This window comes from Xiphias gladius, chromosome 8, assembly GCF_016859285.1.
Source record: "Xiphias gladius isolate SHS-SW01 ecotype Sanya breed wild chromosome 8, ASM1685928v1, whole genome shotgun sequence".
NCBI lineage: Eukaryota > Metazoa > Chordata > Actinopteri > Istiophoriformes > Xiphiidae > Xiphias > Xiphias gladius.
This window is the reverse complement of record NC_053407.1, coordinates 21,595,152-21,622,502: the sequence shown is the minus strand read 5'-3', so window position 1 is coordinate 21,622,502 and position 27,351 is coordinate 21,595,152. Positions and strand designations below refer to the sequence as shown.

Genomic DNA, 27,351 nt, shown 5'->3' with positions numbered 1-27,351 from the left:
AATGTTGCAGGTTACACAGCCAAATACGTCACCCCAGGCTCTTGCACACAGTAATTCTTTTTAAGAGCCGACAGAGTCGCTCTTACTCACAGTCCTCTCCTGAGAAGCCGTGGGCAATAGCAGGTTCAGGTCCAGCTCCATGGTCGTTCACAGCCTGAACTTTTAGCTCGTATGGAACAAATGTGGGCGTTCCAGACACAACAAACTTGGAGTTGTTGGCGACAGTCACCGTGGTCCAGTCCCTTTCCACTGCCTTCTGCCTCCACATTACTTTATAATGAAGCCCCGGACCATTGGACTGGAGGCCTGTCAGTGGCTGCAGGATAGAAAGTTTTAAATGTAAATTCATTTTCAATAGAGTTCTTTTACAGAAAATTAATGATTTTATAATATGTAACGCGAACAAAAGGAAATTCCCAAGTTTTACGGTAGTCCCTCTGACAACAGTAAATGCCCCAGGATTCAAACAGATTGCTTTATACAACTTTATTACCTTCCAAAAGATTACAAGATTGTCATGTTCTGTTCCAAATCCCTGTACACCTGTTGGGTTCTCATCCGGAGCTGAAAAATATATTAATAAAGACAAAATGAAACATTATCCAATGGAAAACCATCAGCCGATTCACTGATTATTTATGTAAAACTAAAAAATGGAAATACGTAGCATTCATTTACAGATGAAACTCCACGAGGCACTGAAAAACTGCACAGTAAATCAGCCGCGTCTCTACCTGCAGGATCTGTCTTGTACATCCTGGAGGGGAAGCTGGGGCGGCTGAAACCCACAGCATTGAGGGCCAAAACTCTGAAGGTGTAGTGAATGTAGGGAGACAGTTTGAGGTGAGCTGTCGTCCTTGTTCCAGGGACCTCAGTAAGATTATGCCAGTGACCTCGGTGGTGCAGTGAGTCTTCATACTGGATCAAAAATTCTGTGTAAAATTAAAAAAAAGAAAAGAAAAAAAAAAGACGAGCACACTGAAAGCTTTATACACGGTCTGACAGTATATTTGCAAACCAGGAATGAATGCCCTCAAGGTTTATTTGCATACTGAGTCTCAAAGAGTGAAAAGCTTTGCCAAAATGTGTAAATCTGCTACCTCCAGCCGTGTTTTGAGACAGTGAAACAATGACTGTTTGCAACATGCTGAAAATACTAACAGACAGTGAAGAGGTAACACACTAGTGCACATTTCTATGAATATTTTGGTACTTTTTTATTCTGATAAAACTTATCACCGCTGAAATCCATTGTAACCACTGAATTAAAAGTAAAAAAACCTTCTATAGCCACCGTTCAAGCCTGCAGCGGTGAGTTTTTCAGACTATAATATTGATTGTAAATATGAGATTTGACATTGTTTTCACATCATTCTGATTTTCTTCACATACCCTCACTCTCTGTTAACGAGACTCAGCTAAATGCCAAAAAATGTAATGAATTAAAGGTACTCCAGCCATTTTGCCTTGGAGTTCCATAATGTTGTGAGAAAATGGTCAAAATCAAAGCAGAGGATGCAGAGATATCTTGACTTTTACTCCTTGGATAGTAATCCAAAAACACTGGATCCTACATTTACTGTTAGAAGACGTAATAAAACGGTTTTCGCATAATGAGCAGTAATCCTCGTGACTGAACTTCCTATGTGAAAATCATTAGAGTGACCCTTAAAAAACTGCCTCACTCATAATAGCACAAACAGCATGGGTAAGGTGCCTGTACACATAAAACCCAAAGAGAAAAACAGCCGAAAAGACAGAGATATATAGAAGCTCCCACGCACGCACGCACGCACACATACACCGTAGACATACTCTGAATAGGACTGTTATGTTCATCCCCAGGGGTCCAAGTGAGCTGAACACTCCTCTTTTTCTGGTCCGTCAGCTCTAGGTCGGTTGGGGGGTCGGGTTGCTCTGGGGGAGATGCATCACAGGGAGCAACTTTAACACATACGTACTGGGATGACATCCACACTGACTTTGTAACACAGTTACAGGATATGAAGGGTTCATGCCACGACAAGATGGGGCAAATAAACAGGATATCTGGTTACATTAATTTGCTTCCATAATACTATAATACTAATTAATGCTAAGTATGTTGGTACGACCAAGCACACCTTTCAGTTACTCCTCTATTTCTTTACATATTTGACAGTATTATTTGCCCTGTGATACACATGCAGACACCGCATCATGCAGATGAAACGATTTATGCTCATTTTGAGCATTTTCCATAATCACTCTGCATGAAATCAAGTCTCAGGCTCACTAGAGAAGCTAAATTGATGCTCATGTTTTGGAATTGCATTGATAAAGGGAAATGCATGCTTTGAATAAATGAGTGACGAGGAAATGGTGCATTTGAAAAGATCCCAAGTGGTGCGATGGAAAGAGGTTTGCTTAACAAACTCTCTTCGATTGAAGTGTGAGAGGAAAATGCTTCCCCTTTGCCTAAATGTTTCATTATTGTGTCGGTGGTTTAAAGCATTCAAACTTACAAAAATGTAAAAACATACAATTAATTACAAAAGGTTATGAAAAAAAAAAAAACAACAACACTTGGAAGACAAACAAATCAATGCTGATAAATCAATATCAAAAGATAAAAAAACTGAAAATGCTCCGTGACCGTCAACAACAAACAGCATCTTCAGGTCACAACATGCTTCACTTAACAGAAACATCCAACAAACATCACAAGCCCATGTCAGCAGGGCACATCTGGGAGCTCATGTGCGCTGCAGCTTTACCATAGACAACAGCTGGTGTTGGTGTGGCCTCTGCCAGGTAGGAAGGCAGGAGTGAAATAGGGAGTTTAGTGGTCAGTCAGCCAGAAGAAAACAAAGAAGATTATGTGGTTCACTAGGAAGGCAACAGTTAAATATTCATGCTGCTGACAGGATAGCTGATTAAATCTGCTCCGACCCTCTTAAGTAAACTCTCAGGCAATTAACCTTGAAGGGCTGAAAGGCGAAAACTGTCGCGTGAGTTATTGGACAGATTCGCTTTTCTGGGAAGACCTGATATGGAGAGGGGTTACACTTTAATAATTTGTTTGTTTTACGAGAGAGAGATATAGCTTCTGCCGGGCAGTACATACCAACCACAGTGAGCTCGGCGCTGGCTGAATCATGGTCCAGAGTGGTGTTCATGATGCAGGTGTACACGCCCGCGTCGCTCTCTGTCACGTCAGTGATGGTGAGGCTGTCAGAGTCTACAATTAATCTGTAAACAATGGCGTTCATACCAAAAGATTAGCACCTCCAGATTACATATAATGCTAATGTTGTTTAACAGCCAGGCAGGCGAGATGAGATTAAGCACACAGGCCAGTACAAGAAAGAGAAACAAACACACATCAAAACATCAATATACATAATTAATTTAAGCGAGGGGGGTAAACAAATACTGACTAGATCCCTTACATCTGATGCAGAATGACAGCAAAAACAGGGTTAATGGTCTAGAAAGTGAGACGTTTCCAATCGTGAACAACAGCTCTGACCTCTCATCATCAGGGAGCTCCCCATCGTCTTTGAGCCAGGTCATGGTGGGGATGAGTGTGGGGTCGTGTTTCACCTTACACTCAAACACCACAGACCTGCCCCTCTGGACCACTTTGTACTCCGGCTGCTTCAGGATTCGGGTGGGCTCTGATGGGAGGGGAGGCAGAAGGTTAGGGAGAGTCAAAAATGAATACATTAAATAAGCAAAACTATAAACGTCATCAGTATTCTACACGCCATGAGTTTGAGAATTAGGCTAAACTTTAAAGGTTTATGTTAGGATTTCAATTAAAGGTTATTGTCTTTAACAAATCTTGTGGTGAGATGGTTTTTATTACAAACATCACACTGTAATAACAGTGTGTTACTTACCTGTATGCCCTCCCAGGCTTATTATTCTAACGGAAGCAATCTCACCTTTGACCTCCAGGTAGACGTGATTCTCAAAGATACCGAGGATGTTTCTGGCCACGCAGGTGTATTTGCCACTGTTTCGGGCCTGAGCTATAGGGATCTCTAAAGTCCCGTTGTCATGCAGGATGTAAGGGTCTCCATCCAGGGTGCTGGACCGACTTTCTTTGAACCTGAGAGAGAGAGAGAGAGAGAGAGAGGAAAGCACTTTGAGATTTTGAAGAAAAACATAACACCACACTTTCCTCTGTAGACATGTTCATTAACTCACCATGTGATTTTGGGGATGGGTGACCCAAAGGAAGTGCAGTCTATCAGGGCCCGGTGATTTCTGATGACCTGGTACACTTTGTTGGCCGGCGTCAGCACTCTGGGCGGCTCCGCTGCAGTGAGGCAGCAGCAATTACTGACATGTTATAACACCGCAGAAATCAATGTCGATGGAAAAAACAGCATTGAGATACAAACGGATCTAGCGTAATGAACTTACAGAGGACATTGACGAAGGCGTTGGAGAGGAGGTAACCATAGTCATTGGAGACATTACACTGGTAGACGGCGCTGGATCCAGTCTGTACATCGGTGAAGATGATGGTGTCGTCTTCCACCTTTCTGCTAAGATCTTTAGGGGCATCTGTTCATGGATAACAGGGGGTTGTAAGATGTAACTCCGGCTTCGTGAATTTTGGATAACTTGATTTTGGTTTTCATTCCTTCATCCCACAAGGGCCGTGTGTCACACTTTAATTATTTTTCAGTGGCAACCTTGAGAATTATCAAGTACAGAAAGATTCTGATATCGGTCCTGATTCCTACTCTTGTGTACTTATTCTTTGAACATTTAAATCATAATTCTGGTCATTTTAGGCTGTGTTTTATTTTATTGACTTTTCTGGTGTTAAAGCAAGAGTTCAATATTCTGGGGAAAATGCCTATTCGCTTTCTTGCTGTGGGTTAGATGAAAAAACAGATATCACTGCCATGTCTGTACGCTAACAACAAAACTACCACCAGTAGCCAGTTAGCTTAGCTTAGCATAAAGACTGGAAACGGGGAAAAAGCTAGCATGGCTCTCTTTAAAAGTAACAAAATCAGCCTACTAGCACCTCTAAGAATCTCTGATTAACACATTATATCTTACTGTTTAATCGGTACAAAAACAAACTGTAAAGATGAAAAGTTGGTTGGTTTTACTGGGGGTTGTGTGCGAGTACAATTTTTTTTTTTTTTAGGTGGGCACAGTGACTTCCTTGAGTCTTCCCTAATAATTGTTATTTCCCAAAATGTTGAACTAATAAATTTAAGATAAAATAAGACACTGATGTAGCTCAGACGTTTGGCTAACTTTGAAAAATTGAAAAAAAAGTAGGAAAGCATCTTTATCTTCGTCACTTCGAATTGTTTTGGTATCGGTATCAAAACTCATGCACTGTAGATTTCAAATAACATCCATGCCATAGGGAAATAATGCACTGCCAAGGTAGCTACAAATCGGTTAAAAAAAAAAACAACACAATCCTGTCTCAAATAATGAAATTTAGCAATGCTTAGCTTATATAAAAAATGAAAAAGGCCATATTGACTGGAAATCTATTTCCAAAGCAGAATGAGTTTTAGTCAAAAGGACCAGGTTGCACTTACTCTCTATGGGGATGCCATTCATAGCCCAGGTGATGGAGGGCTTGGGCGTGCCACTGGCCCTGCAGGTCAGAACACCATTCTCTCCTGGAGCTAGGACAAGGTTCCTTGGAGGGCCACTGATCCAATATGGAGCAGCTGAAAATAGAACAGAAGGCTGGATAAATTAATCACTGAACACACTGCCCTGTTGGCATCTGTGCATAAATCAGTTATGAGACAGAGGGAGAGGGAGAATGAAGTGACAGAAAGGAGTTCTGGCCTGAATGGATACTGTGCGTTTCATCACTGACACACCTCTGACTGTGACACGGATGGTGTGGTGCACCGAGCCGAGCCGATTCCTGGCGGTGCAGCGGTAATCTCCTGCGTCTGATTCCGACACATTCACAATATGCAGCATCTTCTGGAACTGCGGGAAGGATGTGCGCCTGGCCGGGAGATCGCCGCTCACTTTGGCCCAGGAGATTTCAGGGGTGGGCCTGGATTCAAAGAGGAAGAGAGGGGGGAAAAGGCAAAGAGTGAATAATACACGGGAGCAGGTGGGTATTTGAGGCTTTCAGGACTGAGGTAATGCCAGACTCTTTCACTCACAGTCCCTCTGCAATACACTCCATCTCCAGCACCTGTCCTCTCAACACCATCTTGGAGCTGGAGGGGCCAGATGGGATGAGGAAGGTTGGCTTCCTGTCATCCACTGGGTCCTCTGTAGTCACACACACACATACATAAAGAGAGAGAGGGAGAGAGAGAGAGAGAGCGAGAGAGAGACACATTCACAAAGAAAACTATTAACATCTCCTCTGCATCAGTGTAGCTCCAGGCCCAAGTTCAGGCCCTTCACATTCACAATCCTTCCTTAGCTGTACTCTGCGGTATGATGAAAATTGTTCCACAATGGGTCTGCAATGCATGGGCACTTCATTGCAGACCACATTTCTCATATTTTATGGTTAGCTATAAATGGTATTGCCATGTTGTGTTTTAGTGCACTTCTTTCTGTGGGTGTTTATTGCCAATTAACTGCCCTCTTGGGTTATAATAAAGGCTAAAATGAACTTAATGTAAATTTGGATTTGAGAATTAAAGTCGTGAAGATCTGCTTCCCGCTACTGAGTTAGCAAAGAAGTAATCTGCTACAATAACGATAAATAATCTAAGTAAATGTGATTTGATGAGAATCGTAATGCATCATGTTTCAGGTTAGCTAGTGCGTGGGACTGTTGAGACAAAAAGACAATCTGAAGACCTTTAAGCAGTGACAAAATGAAGTGAGATGGAAATAACTGGTGACAGGAAGATGGACAACTAGGTGTGCTCTAAAAGTAGGCAGGGCAGCAAGGAAAGAGGGATTTTAGAAATGACGACTGCAGCTGGCCATTTGACAAAAAGGAGAATTTTAAGATATCTACACTTAAAGGAGTTGTGTTAGGATTAAATGCATTGTTTATCAAAAATCAATCACATTTTTAATGTGTTCAAATTATTACCTAATTACCTTTTTCTTATTTTAATTGAAATGTAGTCTGTTTTTTCGACGCTCTGTTCTGATTTTCAAGACTAAAAAGATGTTGTCCAAGTTAAGCAGTCAGCTCAGTCAATACTGGGATCATCATGCAGTGCTAATTTAAGCAATGCGTAGGAGGAAGTGGATAGTTATCAAGGGGTTTTGCTTGGATAGAGCAGGAGTCAAGGAGGGATACAGAATTAACTTGGATCCTTGGGTTTAAAGGTTAGTGTTAGTGGGTAAAAGCTAGAGTTTACAGCTCTATGGTGGGGTAAACACTAGAGGGTGCCAAATCCCACCCCTAGATAAGTCGCTGTGATTGTATAAAGCCACGGGGTTGTCAGGGTGAAGGGTTAGTGTTAGTGGGTAAGAGCTAGAGTTTGGAGCACTAGGTTGGGAAGTAAACACTAGGGGGTGCCAAAACTCACCACTAAATAAATCAGTGTCATTGTAAAAAGCTGCCATTGTGTCATTGATTGCATCCACTGTAACACAACAGAAAAATCACACACGCCACAAGTTGAAATCATCAGTACAAAACACAGGCCTTTGAAAAACTAACATGAAATCAAAACTGACAGAACAAAACTTGAAATGATTGAAACGTCAGAGATTAGGAATGATCATCATAAAGAATCTAGTGGGAACAGTCTGCAGTCATGTCAGCTGCAAACGCGAGACTGAATGAGAGCAGCCTTTGTTGCTGGTGCAGTGTGTGTGTACAGAACGTCTCACAGAAGAAATAAAATGAACGTCTGCTTGGCAGATAGTGCAGGGTGCTATGCGAGCCCTGACAATATGTCTTTTCAGTAGGATGACGACTGCTGGCGTCTCAGAGGATGGGATTAGATAGGAAACGCTGTCTGCCTCCTACACAGTTATGCTTGTGCATACAAACGCACAAACTCTGTCACTCTATTCGTCCCAGTCATGTTAGCTCATTACACCTTGAGTGGGTTTCAGCGCTTTCTTCTCCTCAAACACACACACACACAGAGTCAGACTTACGGTTGAGGACCTTGACGGTGATGGGTTGTTTTTGCTGGATGGTTTGTGTGTGTGGGAAGCGGGCGTAGCAGATGTAGTCGTTCCTGGAATCCTCTCGGAGTATGTTAGAGAAGTAAAGGTCTCCGTTCAGGGACTGGGACACCCTGCTGCTCTGAGGCAGCCTCTGGAAGTCTGAAATGTACAGCAATTTAAAATATTCTAAAGTTTAAATATGTACTGGTTAAAGTTATTATGTGCTGCCTTCTTTAAAGGGCAAATTAATCCAAATTATTATTAAAAAACAAAAAAAACAATAAAAACCTTACAATTCTTAAGTTTTAATTGGAATAATTTTCTCCACTGCAAATACACCCCGTTCACAGTGTATTCTCTGGATTATCCAAAGTAACAGGGACACTGTCTCTGGGAAGAAATTTTTCTTCCCAGAGTACTGAAGTGGAAGCATAAATCTCAGAGGCAGAAAGGTCAAAACCTTAAGAAATTAAAGCAAGCTGCTGACTAAACAATTTCATCACCAGGTCCACTCAGTAGCTGCTCGGGAGCTTTCATTCATATCACAAAATCTTCCTCAGCAGATGGAGTCGCCCAGTTCTGATGAAAAAGTAGATACGCTACAATCAAAAGGTACTTAGTGGACCTGGCGGTGAGACCGTTTCTTGCAACTGCTGTTTTCATGGGCAAGAATGAACTTTTAATCTCAATTTTTGAGTCGACACGGAAGAGTAGTTTCTAAATTACTTAGAAAAGTGGAAATTTGAACATCTACATTTTCATGACAAGTGGGAAACTCCTACTGAAGAAGATTGTGTGATATGATCAAAAGCTCTATAACAGCCACTGAATGGTCCTTGTGGTGAGATTGTTCTGTCAACTAAGGCACAGTTTGTGTCGCTAGATACCACTAGAGGTAACACAAGTTTGCTTTTTTTTTTATGAGGATGAACTGACCCTTTAAAATGAATATCTAATGCCTAATAAAGTGTGATACCAAGTCTAACAATACATGTGTACAATAAATATACAGAATAAAAGCAGAGAGACGATAACTTATGAATGGCAGTGGCACAGTGGTTGTTTGCTACACATTTCCCATAAAACCCATGGTTCTATGCCACAAATAGTACAAATGATGTTTAAATTCATGTCTAAAAAATGAAGTGGTATCGGTATGTTTATGCTAAAATGCCACAAATTAGGCCTTGCAAAGTACAGTTTATATGATTTGTAGGAAAGGAGTTAAATTTACTGTCTGTGGTTCTAAAAAAAAAACACTGACGAGGAATTTCTGAAAGCAGACATCTTTTGACGCATGGACAGACATCTGGGATGAAGTCATTTTTGTCGGCAACAGTATTTCATATAATGTGTTCAATTGTCATGTGCATGTGAAGCAAAAAAAAAAAATCCTCAATGTCTGAAGTGCTCACTATTGTCCATCCAGAATATTATGGGAGGGGGCAGGCCAGCTGGGGGTCGACATGGCAGCACCAAGGACACGCCCTCCTGAACGACGATTGGCTTGATTTTCTCCTTTGACCACAAGGGGGACCCTGGATTGGTTGGAAAAGGAAAGGCACATCAGTGGATGAGGAGCCTCATAATTTGACATGAAAAGTAGGTTGCGAACGGACTGTTGCTGACACGATGAAAGAGGTGAAGAGGCAAGGTAGAAAGGATAATGTCTAACTGAATAACAATATGTTAGAGGAAAAATACGAAGGGATATTCATCTCTATCCACTATTATGTCCTGTTAAATAAAACATGCTGCTTTCTACATGCACCGTTACCTTTCAGGAGTACTCTTAAGATGGAAAATGCAACTTAATTGTTAGGGAAAAAAAAGAAAGGAATTGAATTTATATGATGTGAGATATGCATGGTATTCAGAAAATGGAAGAAGAGAAAAACGAAAAGATAGAAATATTATGATGGAATGAACTGCACTTACTGGACTGTCGCACGACAATGTTGTTAGAAACAGCGGTTCCGTGTTTGTTTCTTGCTGTGCACTGGTACACCCCCTCATAATGTTCAGCCTTCTCTCTGCTAATGTCCACCACCAGGGTCCCAGAGTGGGGCCTCATGATCACGTTGGGGTCCTGGTCGATGTCAAAGTGGGTCCCATTTCTCGTCCAGGAGAAACTGAGCGAAAAAACAGTGTCATAAGCTAATATTCCTTGATGACAAATTGTGTGATGAAATCTTATTTAACCAATCACCAATCAGAGTTTAGCAACATCTGAGTCAGTGCCAATCAAATCTGATCAAACCCCACCCACACACTCCTGATGAAGCAGATCAGCTTTAACAGTTTAACAAATAATACCTAAGGAAGTTTTTAAGGGTGTTTGAGGGTTATGTAAGACTTGGTTTTAGGGTTAACATTACCCTAATATTAGGGTGAAGTAAAGTTTAAGGGCTAAGAAATTGCTATTCAGGAACATGTGTGCAGGCAGTGTTGGTGCCAACAAATAAATCAGGTGCTACACTAAGATAAGTAAAGGAAGGAGGATGGCATAATTTGGAGCAAATTAAAAAGCATAAGCCATAACCAGCCTCTGGCCAGGCCAGCGTGTACATGAATAAAAATACCATCTTTATTTATTATAAAGTTTGAATAAACCAGAACTGTACCCATCATACATTAGACCGAATTTCTGGAGGCGTGCTGTCCGCTGAGGCTTTTACCTAAAAATGTGATGGGTGGCGCTTGAATCCACACCTGGAATACTTTTAATTCGTCTAACAGCGTCATGAATGCTAAACCACCGTTCGTACCTGGGATGAGGCTTTCCCTTCGCCTCACAGTGGATTATAATGCTCTCTCGTGGGTCGATGATGTAATCCTTGGGGGACTGGTGAGTTATGGTCGGTGGCTGCGGCACTAAAGGCGATCAGAAAGGGGATGATTTTTAATCATGACCTTTACTACTTAACTAAGCCTCGATCTGTTGCTGTATTGACCACACAAGCACTCATTGCCAGTCCCATGCAGACTTACCACACTGACTCAAACCAGACGGCTGTTTGCTGACAGACAAAAAAATTCTCATAACATGTATAGCAACTAAAAGGCATGCAGAAAGCTCAGGTACATTTCACTTTATTGTAATGATCCGATGCTTAATGTATTCCTGTCAGCGCTGGGGAGATAACTAATGGGCTATGAAAAAACAAATGGTTTAAGATCGCATGCTGTTTGCAACATTGCTCTACGAAAATTGTTCTACCGCTGCAGAAACACACAGAACAAAAACAGCAAACCAAGAAACAAAGGGATCACTGCATGCAATATACTCAAGTCCACTCCAAATCACACTCAGCATCTTATAACATAAAACAGACAAAATCTCATACGAAAATATAGTCAAAAAGATCAAATATAACCCATAGTGCAAAAAAATTAAAAAACAAACTGTTAGCACAACCTCTGCAGTAAATTCACACCGTTTTGAGACTTACATCCTTCCAGAACTTTAGTGTTTTCCCCAAGAATCAGCAAACAAGAAAGAAAAATTGTGACAGTAAAGAGAACCAGACATTAGTGGTGAAAATTTTCTTCCTGCATTATTTATGCTTCAGAACAAGGTTTGGACAAGGCCAGTTCCCAGATGAGGAATGCTAGCCTCCAGTGTTGAACAGCTCCAACCAAACAATATGTAGAAGATCTACAGCAGAACCACAGGAACATCAGGCTGAAGGGGCTGGAGGTCAGACTGGAAAACTCTTTTCTTCACCACATCAGTCAAAGCGAGGAACACTGTGGCTAACTGTTTGCTTCATAAAACCAGTGCAACAATACAAAGAGTTTCCTCCAATAATAAGAAATGAACTGTTAGTAAGGTCATATTCCTGTATTTCAAAGAGTTAAAGTAAATTAGTAGTAAATTACATATAGATACAGTAGATAGAATAAATGTAGAGTTGAAACGATGAGGTGATCGACAGAAAATTAATCTGCAACTGTTTTGAGGATCAAATCATTGTTTCATTTTCAATCTCTAGCAAAAATACAAAACATTTGCTGGTTCCAGCTCTGCAAAATGTGTTTGTCATATATGATAGTAAACCGAATACCTTCAGGTTTCAGACTGGTCAGATAAAAACAGAAATTTGAAAACATCGTCTCAAGCTCTGGAAAACTACAATGGTCATTTTTCACTATTTTTCTGAGATTTTGCAGATAGTTGCAGCCCTAAACGCGATACTTTCACAAAGTGTAGAACAAAATGATCTTTTTTGTACCTAAAAGCTACTTGAGGGGAAATAAAATGAGAAAACCCAAACATATTGAGTTTGTGAAAATATTGAGATAAATATGTGAAAGAAAAACAGCAAACTCTCGCATTTTAGAATTAAAATTTTCTGCTGATCGACTAACCAATTAACTCCGTAAAGACAAAACTGACACCTAACATCAGTCCATTTACACTCGCTTGGATTTGAATGTGCTGTGTGGTGTGTGTGTGTTCCGTCGCCTTACGGTCTAGTGGGACATCCAGCGCGGTGGCGAGGTGTCCCATTAACAGCACCAGCAGTGCTGCGCCCATCCTCCTCCTCTCCATCATCGGTGTGTGACGCGAAGGTCTGCCCCCGAATACAGCGACGCCCCGCCTCTCTGCCTGGTCACACAGTCTGAAGACACGTGCACACTCACAACTACAGGGAGGGAAAGAAAGAGAAAAAGCGTCAGAGATAAGAAGTTGGAAACCGAAGCAGAGATTACTGGGTCGAATAGCACATCCAGTTGCTATCAGTCATAATACTGAGTTTGTTCTATTTTGTGTTCATCAGCTGGTGGGAAAGAGACAAAGAGAGAATGAGCGAGACAGACACATATACTGGAATTCTGGCCATAGATCGATGTTAGCTGCCGTGCAGTGCAGTTTGCTGGAAGCTATCTTTTTGATCTAGTGCAGTCCAGTAGGGACCAGCGTGGCCCACATGGGCTCATTTTGCCTGGCTAATCACTGCCGTGGCCACGTCGTCCATTAGACTTCTCTGCCATGTCGATCACATCGGCCGGGAGATGACAAGCCAAGGGACAAGACAAGGGGACATTCACTTCACTTTCCATTTCACTCTCAGCTTTATCGCGTCTGATTGACTGACTGACTGAGCCAGCAGCAAACTGATGTGCAGTGAGGTCAGATTTCAGACACCGAACAATCATCCTTTCACGGGAGTGTTTTTGTGAAACACCATGTGTGACTGGACAGATCTTACATCTCTCAAGTCTTGGTAGACACCATTCAGTGGGGACAGATGGTAAAAGTTCAACCGGGTGTTTGGGTTCAAGCGAGATGACTTGTTTGCCGGTTTGAAAAAAAACTGGTGAAAGGCTAATTGGCCACTTATTAATCGGTCATTAAGTGAGGATTTTCTTTTGTTACACAATATAAACCTATTATGCGTCCATCACAGCTCTAATGTTGCATGGTGGATGTATTGTAAATAGACAGGAAACCAAAATAGATATGTATGTATTACACATACTAGGTCACGATTTTTCTCGTTGCCAGGAAGCTCGGTGTTGCCATATCATACCTTTATCCAACCAGAAGCAATTACTTTTTGAGACATAACTAAAAAGGCATAATGAGCAAAATGTTAAACATTAAAAATCATCAGTCATCAAAACCAGAACGTAATCCAAGCTTCAGAGTCATAATAATGACGGAGTCAAAATGACTTTGCTCAAAATAATTTATATTCATCTGCATGATTCACATCTGTCACGATGAAATTATCAGTATAATTCATTATTTTCATATGAATGTGAGCAGAGCTTGCAAAGGATGAGGAAACAGAACTGAGGAGGAGCCGTTTTCTGTCTTTTAAAAACTGCAGCCTGACCTGTTTTTATCTTGCTCTCCTGCCTGTCTCACCCAAGGCATCCCCTGGCACAGTATTAAAATGTCACAGCTTAATTTAGAGCTCAGGCAGACTAATTTACTGCGTTATCAGAAAACCACACTATCAAATTTGGGATATTACTGCCGGTTACTGTATGAAAGAATCAAATCAAGCCCATTAAAGGTGGAGCTGCGCGTACTGCTCTCCTGCCTTCGGGTGTGGGGTGAGTCAGGGCTGCAGATGAGGTGGTGGAAGCTGTGTCTGGGACCACAGGCTAGACAGCAAGGCAGTCAGACCCTGGCCTGGTCCTCCTTGGGGATCTGATGTATTTGTTAGTGCTGCCCTGTAGTCATGATTCAGTACTGGCTTGAGAGCTGGGAAGAGACCAAGGCTAACGTCTGCTGCCCCCAGCTTCCACTACAAGTTTCAAGGGAAGACCTGTATTGTTGTATTGTCGCCTAGGGCACCCAATCACACTGCTGCGTACACTAGCAGGCAGCTCCATCTTGGGATTTGACATAGAAAGATCCAGGGAGGGGGCAATTTCATCAAGCTCATTTGCAGGCTGCAGGCAGGCGTGCTGAACCCGTTCTAAGCAGAAAAAACCTGCATCACACTCTCGCCTTTAATGTTTATTTTCAACTTGCTATGTTAGAACTTGGCAATGCACACTCCCTCACCAGGTGAGGTGAAAAAAAAGCCTGTGACAGCAAGAGAATAGATGTCTTAATTGTACATTTTATGGCGAATCCCTGAAAGCATGGTGATTCTTATCCGGAAAGGAACCAGGGCTTCATTCAGGATTCATTTCTCAATTTAATGAGGTGTAGCAGCTCAGTTCCAGCCGGTCAGCACGTGTGTGTCTTTCTGTGTGCACTGTATATGTGTGCCTGTATACATTTGTTTGTGTGCACTATAATTATCCCTGTGAGCTGCAGTCATACATGGCCAACCCTTCACATTCCTCTCACAGTTGGACGACAGTGGGAACTCTGAGGACGATAAACCAACCGCCAGGACCTGAAAGTACTCTCATCCTGACTGAATAGGGAGCATAAAAATGATTAAAAATAGCCAGATTTTACGCTATTCCAGTTAAGTAGTGGAGTATTCATGCTCTTCACTTTACTAATGTGGTATGAGGCAAAAGCTTGCATAATGAGTGTATTTTGGGCTAAAGTTAAAGTAGTCCTGCATCTCAAACTACATTAGCATTCATTTTGGGTTGTGTAATATGTCCAAAATTCCCTCTCTTTTTAGTTCTGTTTTTGGTCTTTACCAACTCCTGAGGGGAAATATCTGGCTCTTTAGCCGCTACATGCTCAACTATATTCACCAGTTGGTCTCTAACTGTGTCTGTCTGCTGTTTGCTGCTGAGCAGGTAGTGGACAGTGAGTTTGCAGAGCTTTTTTGGCTGAAAACAGCTGCCTGGTGAGAGCGGTGATAGTGAAACAAAACAGTAAAGTTTCAGTTGCCATAAAACCAAAACAAAGAGCTGAAAGATGCTAAAATGCTCCTAGAGCTTGTGGGATCTGCAAAGTCAGTTGATAATTCTCTGTGGGCTTGTGACTACGAGAGACTCTTTGTTTTATTTGACAAAGATATTTAAAAGCATGCAAAGGAGTTTGATTTTTTCCTGTGGAATTTCCTGAATGTTCCAGGCAGCCATTGGTTTCCATTTATTTCCTTAAGATGCGAAAGACTTTTTATAACTTACTTGACCCATCTAATAATGTAAACATCAAATTTGCATTAATTTTTCCCAGTCACATTGTAAGTTGTATTTGTTTTTGTTTTTTTAAACCAATCTCCACTTAAACTGCATTAGTATGAAACAATAATGTAACTTGGACAAAAAATAACGCACACTTGTTTTTTTCAGTAATAGATGACAAGTTATGCAAGTTTCAATTGATTTTCGTATGGTGCAGAAATGAACGCAAGTCAATAGCTGCTTGAAAGGACTGGAAAAACACACACTTGAAACACAATTGTGGTTAGACGGTGTTTGAATTGTATTAAATGGACTGAAATGTGCAAAATCACTGTTAAGGACCATTGAGTGTCAAAACACAACCTAACTAGTTGTGTTTCTACAGAAATAAATAATGTCAGCAAAGTGAAAGGCTGTAATGTTAATTACTGTCTACAACAACATAAGACCACCATCACTCTGGACTTGCTTTTCTCTCTGTCAATTCTGACCGTGAAGAAAACACTCAGCACTTGTGTAAAAGCTGCATTGAGCTGTCTGGCTTCTCATTGAGCCAGCCTCTTCAATTACTCCATCGTCATTTTCCCATGGCCAGTCACTTCACCATCCCAAAACTAATTGGTTTTGTGCACGTGTCAAAGACGTAGCACGAACTGCGACTTGTACAAACACACAGAAAAACACAGGCAAAGACACATTCTTGCACACCGGCCACAGAACGTCAGGGTCAGGACATGTCTGAGCACACAGATGGAGCTGACACGGGCACAAGCACTGAGAGTTGAAGCACAGTCAGCTGGGAAAAAAGCCCAACTGAATTTCCTATACAGCGACAGAACATATGCTTTATGCTAACCACTAGAAAAAGATATTGTCATTGTCTGTGCCACACAATAGTGATGCAATACTAACAGAATCACTGCTGTTGCATCAGTAGCGTACGGTTTTAACATCTATGATGAAAGACAAGTCTCTCTCTCATGCCAAGCACCCTAATTAACTCCCATAATCGGTGCTACTGATGGCTCATGCAATCAGGGGTTTGTGAGCCTCCGTATGGCCTTAATGGAGCAGCAGGGATCCCCTGCAGACGGTTGAATGTGAGGGTATAATGATGAGAATGGCTCGGCACTCAGGAAGGTGGTGATGAGAAAATGGATACGGTTGGAAGAGTTTATTTTTCTGAGGCTGCCGGCTGCTCCTGCTGCAGCTCAGGATGTCACTGCCTGCTATTCGCGCCTAGGGCCGCGTGCCCACATCTCTTAGCCATCAAATATCTATGGGGGAGTTGGAGGTCACTTCAAAGGCGCCCCTGTAGAAGATAGTGAGACAGTCCTTCAAACAACGTTTAGAAAGTCACAATCATTTGGATTTGAATGTAAAACAAAGTTATCACTCTGCTTAATAGGCCTCTGTTGTTATTTTAAACAAAAGCTGAAAGAAAGATTAAATTTGCAACATTTAGCAGCTAACTTTGATTGCTTTATGGAAATCAAAGCAAATGTAGCTGACAGGCATTAGCAGTGAACTATAGCCACGATGTATGAGGTTGAATGCTCACTGGCTTTGGCTAATACCACTCACAGGCCTTTTATTTGCAGCTACAGGATCACAATGGAAATTCCGTGGGCTGGCATCAGCGTGTGTTTCCCATAATCTTCTCATTAGCTTTTATAATTGGGGGACCGTATGCAAATAATTGGTGTATTTAACATATGAACTGGGGTCCTGTTGTTTGGGAGACCCCGCAGCTCAAAAACCCGCCTTGGCCCTTTCATCTATATTGTATGACACCAGACAAAGTGAGGATCTTTAATTCATCTCATCCACTGTAAATGTGTTGTTGTTCATATCCTCTTCTTTTCTCTCTTTTTGGATGAATACTGCAAGAACTAAAACTAAACTGGTTTTGATACTTGGACATGTGATCCACTTTATTTATAAATCTAAGGTTTTGTCTATGTACATTTACTACTTATAAACTCCCATCTATGGCATGCTAAAGACACACTCCACCAGTTTTACACATCATAAACATTAACCCCCGTTTGGGCTTAGAGACTACAGGTTTTTAAACAGATCTCCTGTGTTACAAACTAGCTGTGTCAATTTTTGAAAAACAAGGGCATTTACCAGGCAGGATGTTTTTAAAAAACAGCCTCAGTTAAGTCCCCAACTTTATGAAAGTGTAATATTAAATCTCTGTCGCTCTTTAAAGGTCCGTTGCTTCCAATACTTCTCCCCCAGCTATCATTCTACCACAATTCTTAACGCAAATAGGCATTTGCTGCTAATTCAACGTGTCCTTTCACAGAGTGCCGCACATTGGCATTCACTAAGCTTGCTCCCCATACACGGCAAAAACACTGCGGGATTCGCTCTCTGTCCTCTCTGGCCAAATGCTAATCATTCCCGGCACCGGCACCTCTGAGAGGGGGCTCCTCTTTAGCATGCAGATGGAAGCAGCCCAACTAGATGGGACGACGGTGTTAAGGAGGAAATCCCTGCCTGTTTAAACCTGAATGGAAGCGAAAAGCGTTTTGCTTTCATCTCGTCATTGCAGACCAGCTAAATATAACGTAGTGTCGGTGAGTCACGTCCTTGCATTATGCCAGCGCTCCCTCTGAGAGGCTTCTCATGATTGGGATGGATCTATGAAGCCCTCCCTTTCTCCTCAGGAAAATTGCTGTTGGCAAATTGGAGGTCTTTAGATCTTTTCACTTCCTCAAAACATCGCAAAAAGCTTTGAATCATTCGAAGTAGCAATGGCAGCAAGTTTGCAGAAAGTGAAGTCTCCAAAACACATCTGTAGACTTGTCTGACACCGGGACTTGTACAGTAGCTCATTACTGGAGAATTAAGGGAGCTGGGAGGGGCACTTTTAAAAAGCATTCATTAAAATTAGATCAGGAGGGGAAGCACAAGGCTGAATGAGCAACTGTAGATCTGAACTTGACCTTTATTTGATAGCTGATCTCCACACTGTAATTACTGCTTAAGAGAGGATGTGTCAATATCCCCCAGCAGTCCTGCTCATGTGTGTGTGAATTCATACTCCCATACATCCATTTGCATATGCATCCTCCTCCTTGTTTATATGTGTTCACAGTGTATGGGTCAGTGTAGGACGTCAGACATTGAAGATGGAGCTCGAGTGCGCTTGCCCTGCCAGATGAGAGTGTTATGGGTGAGGCCGTTCATATGCTGAGCAGAGGTTCATTATCATGAGCAAATGCAAGAGAGTGGGAGGAATGCATGCCGACTAGCCTTCTGAATAGCTAAAAGGACTTTCAAAATCCTCGGCATACAACATCACAAGACACACTTTAGCTACAGAAACATAACAGCTCTGAGAAAGTAATCAACATAAAACCAATCTGCTGTGGGCGAACAAGCAAATCCTTTGAGACAGCACACAGAAACATCCATGCATACGTGGACCCATAGACAAATACTGTTATAATAGTTATACAATTTAATCCATAAGGCTTATAGTTTGACAAATATAGAAAAATGTTTTATAACTAAATATAGGGACTCTCCATACACTTTTAAGCAGAGCAGAGCCACTCAAAACTGCACTCCAAAAGGGCACTCTGTATCCATGGCAATCCCCCCCTGCTCTCAGATCTCCATGCCGACAAAAAGATGTCAACCCTCTCATCAAACACAGACATATGGGAAAAAAAGGGGACAAAGGGGCCCAGACCCATTTGTCATCTCATAAGTAACCTTGGAGAGAAACTGTACACTTGACATCTGCTCAGCCCTTAAAAATGCCTCAACCTCCACCGAGCCAAACAAAAGAGGTATGTTTAGAATCTCAGTTTGCCACCATGTCCGAACCGGATGGCTTACTCCACATTTGAAGGGTCTCGCAAGATGACGCCAATATGTGGAGTTTACTTTAAGCTTAGGGATGCAACAAAAAGAGTCTTGTGTGAGACAGGCAGTGCTGAAATGTTCACCCCAAAGACACAAAATCTGGCAGCCGTGATGTTTTGTACCAAATGAATTCCTGTGGGCCATGTCAGCCAGGGGAACACAGAGAAACAGTGTTTATATATGATTGCTCCCAGTCAACAGTTAATGCAACCAGGCCTTTCTAGAAAAGCACTACTATATAATAAACACTCCACTGGTGGAATTTGAATTGTGCTGATACAGTGCAGGCAGGCAGGGAGCAATGGGTCATTTAGAGCTCTGCATGCTTTGTACGGTACCATTCAGTCTAGCAAAATCCGCCGACAACATCAGATAACAAAGCGTGAACACTGACTGTGCAGTGGAACAATCTCTTACCACTGCGTGTTACCAGAACATGTAATTTGCTAGTGAGAAAGTAGCAGTTGGACAGAGTCACTGAGTTCTAGTCTTATTGAGGACAACCTCTGTCCTGAGGCCAGGACATTCATTGAATTCATTCACAAATAAAAAGATAAAATTCAGAGCAATTAAATAAAGTAAAAGAGATCAAACAAAATTCACTATGAGGCTGTTGAGCTAAATGCTCACATCAGCATGCTAGCATGCTCGAAATGACAATGCTAACATGCTGCTGCTTAGCAGGTATAATGTTTACCCTCTTTACTATCTTAGTTTAGCATTTTAGCCTGCTAACATTTGCTAAATAGCAATAAAAACAAGTAGCCTACAGGTGAGGCTGATGGGAATGTCATTAGTTTTGCAGGTATATGGCCACAAATCAAAGTATTGGATAAACTGGAAATTTGACAAGATGATGCCGCTTTGAGATATTTCACCACAAAAACCACCAATGTGAACCTCATGGTGGAAAATATTGGGAAAGGTCTGGGAATCACCAATTTCTGTGGGATTCATCTTCTGGGGATTATAAATGTCTGTACAAAATTTCATGGTAACGACTAACTGACCGACCAGCTGAGCGACATTCCCATCCCTAGAGCCATGAGGCTTGCATGGCTAAAAAAGAGCAAATTGTGCTAGCAGTTGTCTAGCAAAATCCTCTGACAACATCAAATTAGAAGGCGTGAACACTGACTGTGGATTGGAGCAATCTGTTACCACTGTGTGTTATCAGAACTTGCAATTTACCAGCGAAAAAGTAGTGGTGAGAAAATCCCCGGCAGGTGGACAGAGGCAGCGAGGTCTAGTGTTATTGAGAGCCACCTCTACATTCACAGAGCACCACAATAGGCCTCTCCTGCCGCTCCCCTCCGCCTCCTCCACCAGCCCCTTCCACTCTACCCCACCTGTGTCTGTGAAAGGTCAACGCAGAGGAGGGTCCTCACCCCCTCCCTGAATCCACAGCTCCCACTCCACAATCATCCCCAATACTGGATCCCAGTGCCAAGAAATTCAATCAAAGAGGGGCTTCAGAGGGCTCCAGACCTCTCAAAACCCTCCATTGTCTCCAGAAGGCTTCCCCACACCGTGGCCGGTCTATATGTAACACTGTAAGAGGAGTTGCTCATTACTGCCCGTCCCCGGTTCCACTTTGTCTCTTTTGTGCAACACACTGAAGAATCCAGTAGTCCAGCTGGGCCAATAAAAGAGAGTGCAGTTACGTAAAAAAAAAAAAAGAAAAAAGAAAAAAAGAAACAAGAAAGGTAGAAAATGAGAAAAGGGATTTCTCATTTCCCATCTCCCGAAGACACATATGTTGCATGTGGTAGTGCAGTTGGTGGTTTGACGTAAAAGAGAGACGTAATACATAACTCTGTCACCTACTGTGTCACTACAAGACAGTTATTTAATGGCATCTGTTTAAAATTTGCCATTCATCCCACGAGTTAGTGAGTATTGACTGATAGACACACCACACCACAATGTGTGTGAATGTCAGAGCAATCCATTATCACATAAAGGAAGCACTATGTAGTTGCCCCCCCCCCTCTCTCTCAGCCCCTCCTCAGCTCTATTCAGATACGGCAGGTGAATACAAATCATTTCCCCTCCACTGCTCTCCAAAGAGACTCACCATCCAATTTCAGACACAGAGGACACAAACAATAGTCCTTTCAAAGTGTGAGAAAATCAAATCAAGGCCTTTTTTTTTTTTAATGGAAGCCGCAATCAGGAGTTAACCCTTCCAAAATGCTAAACAAGGTTTTAAAAATAGAATTTTTTTTTTTTTTTCTCATAAAGACTCAAGGGGATCCATACGTTATGTTTACACAATGAAAGTTCCAATGCTTTGGAGTGAAGCTGCTTCAAATGATTATTTTTAATATTGATTAATATGTCAAAATTTTGATCAAGTGAGAGATAACACAAAATCCTGTGTATTAGTGCAACAAGTTAAGTGGAGAAACTTCTAAAGAAGAGATATTTTATTGTACCAGTCAGGACCACCAATGTGTGATGACACAGGTGCATGCACATGTTGTGTTTTTATTTGTTGATGAAAACTATCATAGATCTCATCCTTTATTCACCTGCAGTCTTGTTTGTACAAAAAAAGCAACAAATCTTCATATTTGAGAAGCTGGATATATTATTTAAATGATTGAAGTAATGAATCACTAGTTAGTTGTTAGTGATTTCTATTCTGAAGACTGACTAATTAATTACTTGACTAATCTTTCCAGCACTAAATTAAAGTGACACTTTTTGAGATATTTCCATCACTTGTATTTTCACTCTATACAATAGTATTTTCTGTTAAGCTGGACATATGCTGCCATTTAGTTTTATTCCTCGATGAAAACTGTAAAACCTCTCGTGATAGTGTTGGTTTTCATATACAACTTTTTCAATTTGATCTAATTTTTTTGTGGTTTTGTTGACGAAATAAAGAAAAAACGACACCTTTGTGAAGCTTGAGCCAACAAATGTTTGGAATTTTTTGCTTGACAAATGATATAACTATTAATCTATTATCAAAATTGTTGAGCCACAAATTGATGAACGACTTATGATTTCAGCAATACTTTGAACTGACATCTTTATTTTGGCGTATGTCAGCTGTTTTCAGCTATATTCTGAAAGTTGACTGATGAGTTAACTGATTAATAGTTTAAGCACTACTTTGAAGTGGCACTTTTGGTTCTGACTTATTTCCATCACTTGCATAATCACTTTATAAATGCAGAAACAGTGACACAGTAGAAGTTAATGTAAACAAGACACAACTGTACACACATACACGCCTTTTCGCCAACCTGTCAGTGTATGACAACCGAATCCTGTAGATTATAATTAACACATGACCTGCGGTAAACTAAAATACACCACAAGTCATGCAGAAATGTTGCTTAATGTGAAAATAATGTTTGTTCCACTCGGACCAATTAAAAATCCTCTCTCAGCCAAGTCTGAGTGAGCCTTGATTACACGAGCTTGAGCTGTGGCCACTCTATTTCTCGAGGCAGGTTTTCATATGCTAAACTCAACAAACAGCTCATGGGGGAAGTGAACAATTCATCAAAGATAGCCCTGAGTAAACTCCTCTGACTGCATTTGAATTGAAGAGTGGCGCCGTGAATTTTCATTTTAAATCTTCCCCATCCAAAGACTCTTGATAGAGTTTGATCTGATTAACATCTGAGATTGAGAAACTAGTGATATTTTGCCAAAAAAATGAAATAGAGTAAAACACATCACCCTTAAGCGAAGGGAAATATTTTTTGTTAGGAAGGAATTGGATGACCCCATTGAAGAATTTTTTCAATGAAATCAAAGAGAGAATTCTGAAGCTTAAAGAATAGGACGAAAACTCCCCGGTGGTGACTGAGTGATGGTGACTGTTGGCACTTCATCAAAGCTCAGTGTGAACATGTTTCAATCTGTCTCATGGGTCCAGATGAGTCAAATGTTAGCTAATGAGTATTAATGATACTAATGAAGGACTTAGCTTTATCATAAAGGAAGTCCCTTTATGAGCTGTAAAACTCTCTTCACAAGTTTAGTTGAAGACATAGCAGCGAGTTAAAACGGAAAAAGAAAAAACACTTGGTAGTGTTATAGTTTAGAGATTTTCCCTATTACATCCATCATTCGGAGAGTTTGAGTGTTTGGAGTGGGTTTGGTAGTTTTTGCCGAGAGGGCGTCAGAGCTCAGATGAAACAGTGCTCCATTCTTACAGATTGTCCGACTCCATCAGAAATAATGGCCCCGACAAGAACTATTCCATCAGCCCTCATTCCTCAAACGGTGATTCCGGAGGAAACATTGCTCCCATTTAACACTAACACTCTGCCCAGCTTCCGCTAACAGCCTCTGTCCTGTGTCTGTGTTTGACGGGATGAGACTGGCCACTAATGCAGGAGAAGTGTCTGCTGAGTGCTGGATAATGCCTGGGTGAGGCTGTAGTGGACCTTGTGGGTTTTTTTCCGACTGCATCTATCTCTCAGTGCTGGTATAGGACAGGTGAGCACTGGGAGGTGGAAACGGCAGGGCTGGACGAGGTGTGAGAGACTCACCTCCAGGGAAGGAGACCTGGGGTGTTCCAGTTTGTTTGTGCCCCTGGGGTGGAAAATGACAGCAGAAATAATTACTGCTCTGACAGATAACGGTGCAGTATCTGCACCGAATCCACCTCACCCTGCTCTGTCTACACATGAAGAATGGATATATGCATTTTATGTTCACTCATGTTTCGGTAACATTTGTGTTCTGGGTATCATTTGAATTTTACTGCTGGTAGCGCTGACACAATATCTGGGTTTCTCTATACCAAAACCATACTTTTTGATACTGACTTTAAGAAATATAAACATGTTTTTCTAACAAAACCTTTTTTCATTTAGTAGAAGGCAAACCTCTCCAATGTTAAATGTTGTCTTAACACAAAGCACCCTTACAACAACTCTGCCTAAAGAAAATTGGCAATTTGGGCCATTTTTTGAACTTAATCAGGAACAATCTGGAACAGGAACATTTTGGATCCTTCAACAAGTTGTTAAAAATATCTGGATTCAATAGGATTATAAACTAATTACTCGCATCAAATCTTTTATCTTCTCTATTCATTTAAATTGCGAAAGACTGTGTTCAAAACATTAAGGTAATCATTTACTGTAGCTTATTATCAAATATGTAAACAGAAAAAAAACAAAAAACAATTTTAGTTACTTTGATATAAGTATTGATATTTAAACCTTGAATACACAAACTGATGTTTGTGCTTCCTCTGGCTGATTGGACCTCTTTTTAATCCATCTACACAGCACATCTGATGGAAGGTAGAGATGTTAAAGAGTTCCATGTTTACGACTTAGATATAAGTATAGATTTGGTTGTGTGAAGGTAAAAAAAGTTCCGTTAATTGACAATATAGCACCCCATAAATTAAATTTTGGTTTAATTACCTTAAATGACAGATTTTGGCTGATATGTGGCATCATTGTCTTGTTTACTTTTCTATACGGTAGCTCCAAGTCGGACATATTGATTAAAATAAAGTAAAAGCTTGCAATAAAAATCTTAGCTTCTCAGTTGTTATTATGACTTGGATGTTGACGTGAACTGTACTTATAAGCTTGAACTTCAACGTTACAGGTGTTACTAATAACATTAACAATGGCTCCTTTCCATTTAAGCATCCCAATATGCCAGCAAGCACAATATCAGAGTCCTGGACATGACACACCAAATGGGAGTGGCACTGTTATTAATGTTATAAACTAGACTGGTGTTTTTCCTGCTATGAAATGTCTGTGGTGAAAAAAGGCTTTAAGAATGATAAAGGTGGACGTTTTCTGGCTTGCACGTACAACAATAGCAACAGAGGATGTCGATAAAAGGTGCACCAAAGTAGTGTTGAGGCTTTCAATTATTTAGAACTTTTGTCTTTTAAAATTACTGAACGCTAAATCTAAGGGTATTCGATAGGGAGACGGAAAGGATTTAGATTCAAGAAGTGGATTTTATTCTGGATACAGATTCCATAAAATGCAAAAAACACCAACTGCAATCATGAATGCGCAGAGATGCAAATTTTCAGTCATGTCAAACTTATTTTGTCATTTACTAATTGAATCATTCACCATCCACTAGTGTGGAAAATAAATCTAGAATCAAACAAACACACAAACAAAACAAACAAACATATCAGTAGATATCAAGAGGCTTGATGTAATTTACCAAGCAGTAGAAATCCACAGACAAAAGTCTGTATATAATATAGCTTGCTACTCTAGTTGGCTCTCATGTTTCAAATACTCATTCCTTTACTCTCTCTCTCTCTCTTTCCACAGGTACGGAGAGAGATTTCTCATTAGAATTGGCTGAGATGCAGGTGAATCAGGGGTTACATCTAAATTCAGCCATTTGTATTCCACCACAACACCTAGGGAGTAGGCTGTTTATACTGATGAGCAGATAGACTTGGCCTTGGACCAGGACCCACGCCTAACAGCCACATAAATCATTTGGCTTCTTAGAAGCCCTTCCAAACAGATAGATCCCACCAGCTTATGATGGTGTGAGGACAATCTTCTTTATCCGGAAGCCACGTCAATGCTCAGAATCAGACTAAACAGACCTTTGGAAATCATCCACAGTGTAAAGATGGATTCAGAGTAGTTTCAAGAAAAAAGATGAGACAAAAAGACATTTAATTATGCATAGAAAATAATTCTGTACTGAGATAGGGATTTTTGTATTGACAATTAAGGTATGTAAAAAAAGAAATTATGCTTTAGGGCAGTTACATGGTCAGGATTTTAACCACATGCAGCAGCTACGGGCCATATTTACTCTACTACTTTCTCCCTGTCTAAATAAAGAATAAAAACATTAAGGGCGAGTGGACTACATGCTCCTCTTTTCCAAAAAAATGCCTATCCTCTTAGGAAAGTCAAGTATTCTGTGAGAATATATTTTTTCTTTAGTTCAAGTGAGAAATGCAGCTACCCGCGGATTTGTTTGATTAAGAGCAACATCTTAGAAACAAGAAAAAGTGTATTTTTGAAAATACACTTATTTGCTTTCTATTTGAAAGTTAGATCAAAAGATTGATACTACTCTCATGTCTGTATTAAGTATGAAGCTAGAACCAGGAGATGATTAGCTTGTCTTAGCTTAGTTTATCCTAGCTTAGTTTAGCTTAGCATAAGGAATGGAAGCCGAGGGAAGCAGTTTACCTGACCTTGTCAAAAAATAAACAAACAAATAAATAAATAACAATAGTTCTAGCCCATATGTATAGGAATAGGTAGACTCTGATACCTTTGGACAGTTATCTGTACACAGTTAAATGTGCCAGAATAGGCTGGCTGTTTCCCATGCTCTCAGTCTTTATGTTAGCTGATTCTTATTTTTATTGAATCTGAATAAAAACCAAAATGTAAAAATGAAAAATCGTGGCCTACCATGGACTCATGCGCTGGACATATTCCTTGGACAGAGCCAGGCTAGCCGTTTCCCCCAGCTTCCAGTCTTTATGCTAAGATAAGCCATCTTCACATAGCGTACGGACATGAAATTGACCAACCTTCTCATGTAACACTCAGCAATAGAGTAATTTAGCATATTCTCCAAAATGTCTGCCCATAAATTCGAAATTCCACGGAATTCCCGTTGACTACACTTTATAAAGGCAGTAACTACAGAAATGTTGAAGATGACAGAAAGTTTGAAGGCTGTTGAACCAAAGTGTGCTCTATATAAATTGTAAAACCTTAATTTAATGAGTTTTTTGGATTATTATTCCACCAAAAGTAAATGTAAGATATCAGAGCATCAAAACTGATGGTTGAATTATAGAAACTGAGGAAA

General features: G+C 40.8%; 1 protein-coding gene across 5 annotated transcripts in view; it reads right to left on the bottom strand.

Annotated features, from left to right (window-relative positions):
• LOC120793081 (neuronal cell adhesion molecule-like) overlaps positions 1 to 27,351 on the bottom strand; it is a 77,113-nt gene that overhangs the window by 12,191 nt on the left and 37,571 nt on the right. For 3 of the 5 annotated variants that reach the window (XM_040132761.1, XM_040132760.1, XM_040132763.1), the window contains exons 2-20: positions 12,562 to 12,737; positions 11,541 to 11,552; positions 10,857 to 10,962; positions 10,027 to 10,220; positions 9,504 to 9,626; positions 8,077 to 8,247; positions 7,497 to 7,553; positions 6,156 to 6,267; positions 5,859 to 6,043; positions 5,565 to 5,699; positions 4,414 to 4,557; positions 4,195 to 4,306; positions 3,930 to 4,096; positions 3,512 to 3,659; positions 3,107 to 3,231; positions 1,816 to 1,917; positions 735 to 932; positions 494 to 564; positions 91 to 316 (exon numbers count right to left, since the gene is read on the bottom strand). In XM_040132761.1, coding sequence (XP_039988695.1) covers positions 91 to 316; positions 494 to 564; positions 735 to 932; positions 1,816 to 1,917; positions 3,107 to 3,231; positions 3,512 to 3,659; positions 3,930 to 4,096; positions 4,195 to 4,306; positions 4,414 to 4,557; positions 5,565 to 5,699; positions 5,859 to 6,043; positions 6,156 to 6,267; positions 7,497 to 7,553; positions 8,077 to 8,247; positions 9,504 to 9,626; positions 10,027 to 10,220; positions 10,857 to 10,962; positions 11,541 to 11,552; positions 12,562 to 12,646 — 2,473 coding nt within the window. In that variant the 5' untranslated portion in view covers positions 12,647 to 12,737. The remainder of the gene's footprint in view (positions 1 to 90; positions 317 to 493; positions 565 to 734; positions 933 to 1,815; positions 1,918 to 3,106; positions 3,232 to 3,511; positions 3,660 to 3,929; positions 4,097 to 4,194; positions 4,307 to 4,413; positions 4,558 to 5,564; positions 5,700 to 5,858; positions 6,044 to 6,155; positions 6,268 to 7,496; positions 7,554 to 8,076; positions 8,248 to 9,503; positions 9,627 to 10,026; positions 10,221 to 10,856; positions 10,963 to 11,540; positions 11,553 to 12,561; positions 12,738 to 27,351) is intronic. The other 2 variants (XM_040132762.1, XM_040132764.1) reach the window with 1 other exon arrangement.